The sequence below is a fragment of the Galeopterus variegatus genome, unplaced genomic scaffold (genome assembly GCF_000696425.1).
Source record: "Galeopterus variegatus unplaced genomic scaffold, G_variegatus-3.0.2 Scaffold897, whole genome shotgun sequence".
Taxonomy (NCBI): Eukaryota; Metazoa; Chordata; class Mammalia; order Dermoptera; family Cynocephalidae; genus Galeopterus; species Galeopterus variegatus.
Window position 1 is genome coordinate 351220 of NW_007727008.1, and position 6498 is coordinate 357717.

The following is a 6498-nucleotide window of genomic DNA, read 5'->3' on the forward strand; positions in this document are numbered from 1 at the left end:
GGCTGCAGCCCCTGTCGTCCCGCGCCCGCGCCTGCCCCGTGTCCGCCGGAGGATGGCCGGCGCGACAGCCTCGGACGCGCACCCGACCATGGGGGTCAAGATCTTCTCGGCTGGAGCGGCCGCCTGCTTGGCCGACGTGGTCACCTTCCCGCTGGACACGGCCAAAGTCCGGCTACAGGTAGCGAGCCGGATGGGAGTGGCGAGGGGCTTCGGGACAGAGAGGGGACATCTGTGTGTGCGTCCCTCTGATTCTCCGCTTTGATTTAACCACCCTTCTCAGTTAGGTGAAGCAGATGGCCACCTTAAAAAAGTTTGGTTTTGTCTCCGGACTGAGTGCTTTAGGGAAGCTGGAACTTCTGGGTCTCACTGTAGGACCCAGGGCCACGGATGCTGGGTAGACCGTGGCTACTGCCACAGCCTGCCGAAAGTCGGGGTGCACTGGGTGCGCCAAGAACTGAGCAGATCAGCCTCCGCCGAGCTTGCGAGCCTGGCGGCTTATCCCTCTGCTGTTCGACTTTGCAGGGGCACCTTCCCATCTCACCGCCTTAGGGACTCTGGAGAGTTCATGGGGGGAAACAGGATGTGCAAAATGTGCATTGTAGCTTCTCTTCTTCCCGCCGCACCCGGTACTTCGAAAAGTTCATGGAAAATTTCGTGCTGTCTTTTAATTCTCTTTGTCCACGAACTTCTTGAAGGACCCTCACATGTGTATGTACACGCACACTGTGGCTTGAGCGTCCTGCATAGAGGACAGCCGATGCCAGACTTGTTTGTTCCTCACCAGGCAGGACCCCCTTTACTCTATCTTCACTTACCTCTGGCCTGCACCTTTCCCATTTCCAGATCCAAGGCGAGTGCCGGACCTCCAGTGCTGTTAGGTATAAAGGTGTCCTGGGCACAATCACCACTCTGGCCAAAACCGAAGGGCCAATGAAACTCTACAGCGGGCTGCCCGCCGGCCTCCAGAGGCAGATGAGCTTCGCCTCGCTTAGGATCGGCCTCTATGACACGGTCCAGGAGCTCTTCAGCGCAGGCAGGGAAGGTGAGCAGGAAGCCCTGGGGCAGGTCGGCAATAAGGGCCACACACAGGGTAGTGGTCTTCAGAACAGACTGGCCAGAATACATCAATGTTCAAACTCTCCCCTTTCCCCCAATGTTAGCGCACTCTTCTTAGAAAGGAAAAGAAGCATACAAAATCAACTTTTTACAGACCGTCTATACTTGTAAAAACCACGCACTCAGTCATGGAAGTTCTGTGCCTAATTTGAGTCTCCATCTGGAGAATATGAATGGGTNTCCAGGAGCTCTTCAGCGCAGGCAGGGAAGGTGAGCAGGAAGCCCTGGGGCAGGTCGGCAATAAGGGCCACACACAGGGTAGTGGTCTTCAGAACAGACTGGCCAGAATACATCAATGTTCAAACTCTCCCCTTTCCCCCAATGTTAGCGCACTCTTCTTAGAAAGGAAAAGAAGCATACAAAATCAACTTTTTACAGACCGTCTATACTTGTAAAAACCACGCACTCAGTCATGGAAGTTCTGTGCCTAATTTGAGTCTCCATCTGGAGAATATGAATGGGTGTGAAATCGTGTTTAACTCCAAACAGCAAAGTATGTCAGAAACATCTTTGGAGTTGCTAAAAATCCAAATGAGGACTACCATGGTCCTCTGAATCTGAATCCTCAGGTAGGAGACCAGAGAATGTGTGTATTCACAAGCTTCCCTTGTCATTTTGGGACAAACGTTTGCAACAACGTTTGAAAACCTTTAGTTTGAAGAAAAGAAATCCAGGCTTTGTGAGGAGAGTTAAAAGGACGGGATGGCTTATTTCCTCTTAAGAGGTTCCTCCTAAAATCTCTAATGCTAGGGAAGCCCAGAGAAGAAAAAGTGGACTTAAGATGTAGTGAGTTTGTTTAAGATGGCTTATTTCCTCTTAAGAGGTTCCTCCTAATCTAATGCTAGGGAAGCCCAGAGAAGAAAAAGTGGACTTAAGATGTAGTGAGTTTGTTTAAGGCAAGAAGAAAAGGAAACCAGTGTTTCTCAAGTGCCAGTGTATCCCAAAGGTTCCTGTTACTGTAGCTCGCATTTATTTGAGTGCTTACTATAAACCAGGTGCTGTTTGAAGTGCTGTGGAAAGGTGCTCGTATTATTATCTTTTGGCAAATGGGGAAACTGAGCACAGAGCAGTTTCATAACTTGCCCAAGTTCACACAGCTGGAAAGGGGCAGAGCCAGAATTCAAACCCAAGCAGGCTGGCCTCTCACCCGGGCTCCTAACCACTGCACTCTACTGCTTCTGCATTTTGCATGGTTCTGTCCATCATCAATCCATACAATCCTGTGAGTAGAAAGTTTTATCTGAATATCAGACAAGTTAAATAACATGCACAAAATTACACAGCTAGTAAATATCAGAGGCACTTTCACATGAAGCAGCAAGCCAGGGAGATGTGCTGATGGTAAAATGAATATATTAAGTGACTACCTCAGTAGATTTAATCTTTTCTGCTTTGAATAACCTTTGAATACTATAACTTTATGGGATGGGATAATTCATAAATTCTATACAAATATCTAAGTTAAATTTATCCATGCAATACTTTTCAAGTGAAGATTAAGTTTGGATGTTTCTAGATCAATACTGCATTGTCATGTTTATAGATGTAGTAAGAGAAGAAACACAAAGAATATGAAGCTGCCCATTCAGGGAGGTTTCTTCACAGATTGACTGTTCTAACCAATTTCTGGGTACTTTAGGCACCAAATTAATGAGACAGAATTTGGCAGTATTCTCTGTTACGCCTATTCAGTTCATTTAGTAAGCTTTATTGAAATGCCATGTGATGTACACATGACAGACATCTCTCCATGCAGGAACTTACAGTTCTGAGTATAAGGTGTGTGGGGAGAAGTTAATAGATGACTGTATACCATGACACGTGCTGCGTTATAAGTAATTACAGGATCTTGGGCACAATGAAGCGGAATATTTAATCTTGCTGTGAGCATGGTCATGCAAGATTTTCCTGAAGAGTTAATATCTGAATCTCGAAGTCCTGAAGGACCAGTAGGTCTAATACAGGCAAAATAGTGAGAAAAGACCTTCCAAGTAGAGTGAAGGTCATGTACAAAGGCTCAGAGAGGAGTGGTGAGAATATACAGAGCATAGAAGGAAGACATGTGGCGAGGAGGGAGAGATGAAGCCAGAAAGTCGGGAAGGAGCCAGGTCACAAAAGGCCTTGCAGGCCATGCTAAGGTGCTTGCATTTTATTCTTACAGTGATGGGAAGTCATTGAAAAATGTTAAGCAGGACAGTGGCATAAATAATTTATATTTTCAAAGGATCACTTTTGTAGTAGTACAGAGTATGTATAGAAAAACGGTGAGAAAGGGGTAAGTTAGATAGAAACAAATGATCAGGGTATGTCCTGAAGCATTGGCAATAGGGGAGGAGAAGAGAGGTCAATCAGAAGGATTTAAAAAAAAAATTTTTTTAAGTTATTTAAAGTTCTTTGGGAGCTAGGGGGAAAAAAAAAGGTTAATGCTAATCTGATTTTAGAGTGGCATAGACTTTTTATGTGTTAAAGCAAGCAAACAGAAACCAAAAAAGATTGGTTTATTTCATCACAATTTCTTAAAAGCCTCTATAGGTTTTTAAGAAAAAATAATATTTAAATAAGAATTAAAGACATACCAAAGTCAAATAAAATATTCACAATACATAGGATCAATTAAAAATGCTTAGCACAGAGTCTGGAACAAGGTAAGGGTTTAACAAATATGTCATTATTATTATTTTTTTAAAAAAGAAGGATTTAGAAAGTAGAATTGACTAAACCTGGTGAGCAACTGGAAGTAAGGCATAAGGGAAAGGTAGTAATAAGATGACTTTCAAGTTTCTGGCTAAATATACCATTTACTGAGGAAGGGAATGTAGAAACTGTCTAAGAGGGAAGATAAGAAATTTGTTCTAGGACATGCGAACAGGTGATGTCCAGTAGGCACATGAGCTTGGGAGAAAGGTGTGGCTAGATTCCAGGAAGTCACAGGGACTATCATCAATAGGGTCAAACAGAGGAGAGAGATCTGCGTGAAACAGGCTGAGAAGGGATCATCGTACCTGACACACAGAAGTTCACTGGTTTCCTAGCAAAAATATTTTCAGTGAAGTATTGGGGTAGAAGCAAGACTGTAAAGGATTAATAAGGAAATGGCTATGGTAAATAGTGCTGCAATGCAAGAGTCGGAACCAGCCCAAATGTCCATCATCAGATGAGTGGATAAGGAAACTGCAGTATATCTACACAATGGAATACTACTCTGCTATAAAAAAGAATGAAATACTGCCATTTGCAACAACATGGAGGGACTTAGAGAAAATTATATTAAGCGAAACAAGTCAGGCACAGAAAGAGAAATACCACATGTTCTCACTTATTTGTGGGAGCTAAAAATAAATAAATAAATACACAAATAAACTGGGGGTGGGAGAGGGAAGAAGACACAACAATCACAATTCCTTGAAGTTGTTAAGACAAGTGAACAGATATGAAGTTGTTCGAAGGGAGTAGGGAGAGGAGGGAGGGAGGATTTGGTAATGGGCCACAAAAATCAACCACATTGTACATTGATAAAATAAAATAAAGTTAAAAAAAAAAAGAAAAGAAATATGTGAAACCACAAACAACATTAATAAATAAATAAATAAATAATTTAACTTTTTTTAAAAAAAAGAAGGAAATGGGCTGTGGAAGTGAAGACAAAGAAAACAGTATCTCTCGCAAGGAGTTTGGGAAATGGAGAGGGGATTGGAGGGTCGGAGACTGGAGGATAGGATGACTGCACCAAGATAAGCTTATATATGTGGCCAAAAATGAAGGCAAAAAATTGTAATTATACAACATTGCATATTAAAAGACAGTTATCTATTATATGCGCAGCTCCTGGCTGAGCATGATGAGAAAAACGTACTCTCATATAGTAATGGAAATAATTGCTACCAGTTTTGTGTATTTCCTTTGTGCCAGACAGTGTGTTAAGTGCTTTCTGAATATTATTTTAACTCAGACAACAACTCTATGACGTAGGTATTATTATCCCTATTCTAAAGATTAGGAAACAGAATTAGAGATACTGAGGAAGTCCTTGAGTAAGTTATTTATTTTTACAAATAGTTCCTCTACCCTCCCCACACCTACACATACAGTTTCTGCTATTATTGATACGTTACATTGGGATGGTACATTTGTTACAATTATGAATCAGTATTGATATATTATTATTAACTTAATTTTACATTAGGGTTCCTGCCTTGTATTCTACAATCCTATGGGGTTTACCAAATACATTATGTCTTGAATTCACCATTACGCAACCATACAGAATAGTTTTGTTGCCCCCAAAGCCTTCTGTGTTCCACCTATTCAACCATCCATCCCTCCATCACTCCATCCTTCCTTCCCTCCCTCTCTCATCCCCTGAAACCCTGGCAACCATTGATTTTTTTTTCTAGAACCTTAAACATTTATCATTGCATTGTGTTGGAAACATTCAAAATCCTCTCTTCTAGCTAATTAAAACTGCACAATAAATTGTTGCTAAGGACTGAGAATGTCCTTGATGAGTAAGTGTTGTTGAACCATAACTTTATGTTTAATTATAGGAACAAACACTGGGCTTCAAGACAATTTGTGTTAAATATCTATTTTGAGCAACATAAGCTAATTTTTCAAAGTTTTAAAACAAAAATCACTTTCTTATCTTCTTTCTTCTTATTTTTATCCCCTTCACATGCTGTGTCCTAACACTACTTGATGTCCCATATTAGGGCAATTTGTCCGCTGGGCTTTTGCTAAGACCACTAAGTCCAATAATTAGCATTATCACTGATGAGAGGAAGATGAAGCATTCATTGGTGACTGGTGCCTCCTCACAGTTGGGAAATATCGAAAAAGAGAAAAGGAAATAGGAAAGCACTAAGCTAAACCCTGAGAAGAAAACATCATGTTTTCCTTTTTCCTTTAAAGTCTTTATTTTTCTAAAATTTCAGAAACTGAAGTTTTCTACCCCACTGTGATTTGATATATTTTAGAACATAATGAACACATGGACAAGCATTAGGGAAGTAGAAAAAATATAAGAATACAAAAATACTAACCACTATAAATTAAAAAGACACACGAATGCATTCTGGATCTTAAATTTTTTTCTCAATAAATATTTTTTTCTCTCTGGATGACAACAGCGACTTTAGGAAGCAAGATCTTGGCTGGCTTAACTACTGGAGGAGTGGCGGTATTCATCGGTCAACCCACAGAGGTTGTGAAAGTCAGACTTCAAGCGCAGAGCCATTTACATGGTCCCCAACCTCGCTACACTGGGACTTACAATGCCTACAGAATTATAGCAACAACAGAAGGCTTGACTGGACTTTGGAAGGGTAACTAACTTCTAGGTGGATTTTTTTTTTTTTTTTTTTTTTTTTTTTTTTTTTTTTTTTT

At 41.1% G+C, this 6498-nt stretch overlaps 1 protein-coding gene across 3 annotated transcripts in view; it reads left to right on the top strand.

Moving 5' to 3' along the window:
* Window positions 1-52: 52 nt before the first annotated feature.
* Window positions 53-6498, top strand: part of UCP1 (uncoupling protein 1 (mitochondrial, proton carrier)) — a 12461-nt gene continuing 6015 nt past the window's right edge. Inside the window, exons 1-4 of one of the 3 annotated variants that reach the window (XM_008573275.1) lie at window positions 53-178; window positions 844-1042; window positions 2137-2142; window positions 6243-6437. In XM_008573275.1, the coding sequence (XP_008571497.1) occupies window positions 53-178; window positions 844-1042; window positions 2137-2142; window positions 6243-6437 (526 nt within the window). Of the gene's footprint in view, window positions 179-843; window positions 1043-2136; window positions 2143-2917; window positions 2924-6242; window positions 6438-6498 lie in introns of all 3 variants that reach the window. The other 2 variants (XM_008573276.1, XM_008573274.1) reach the window with 2 other exon arrangements.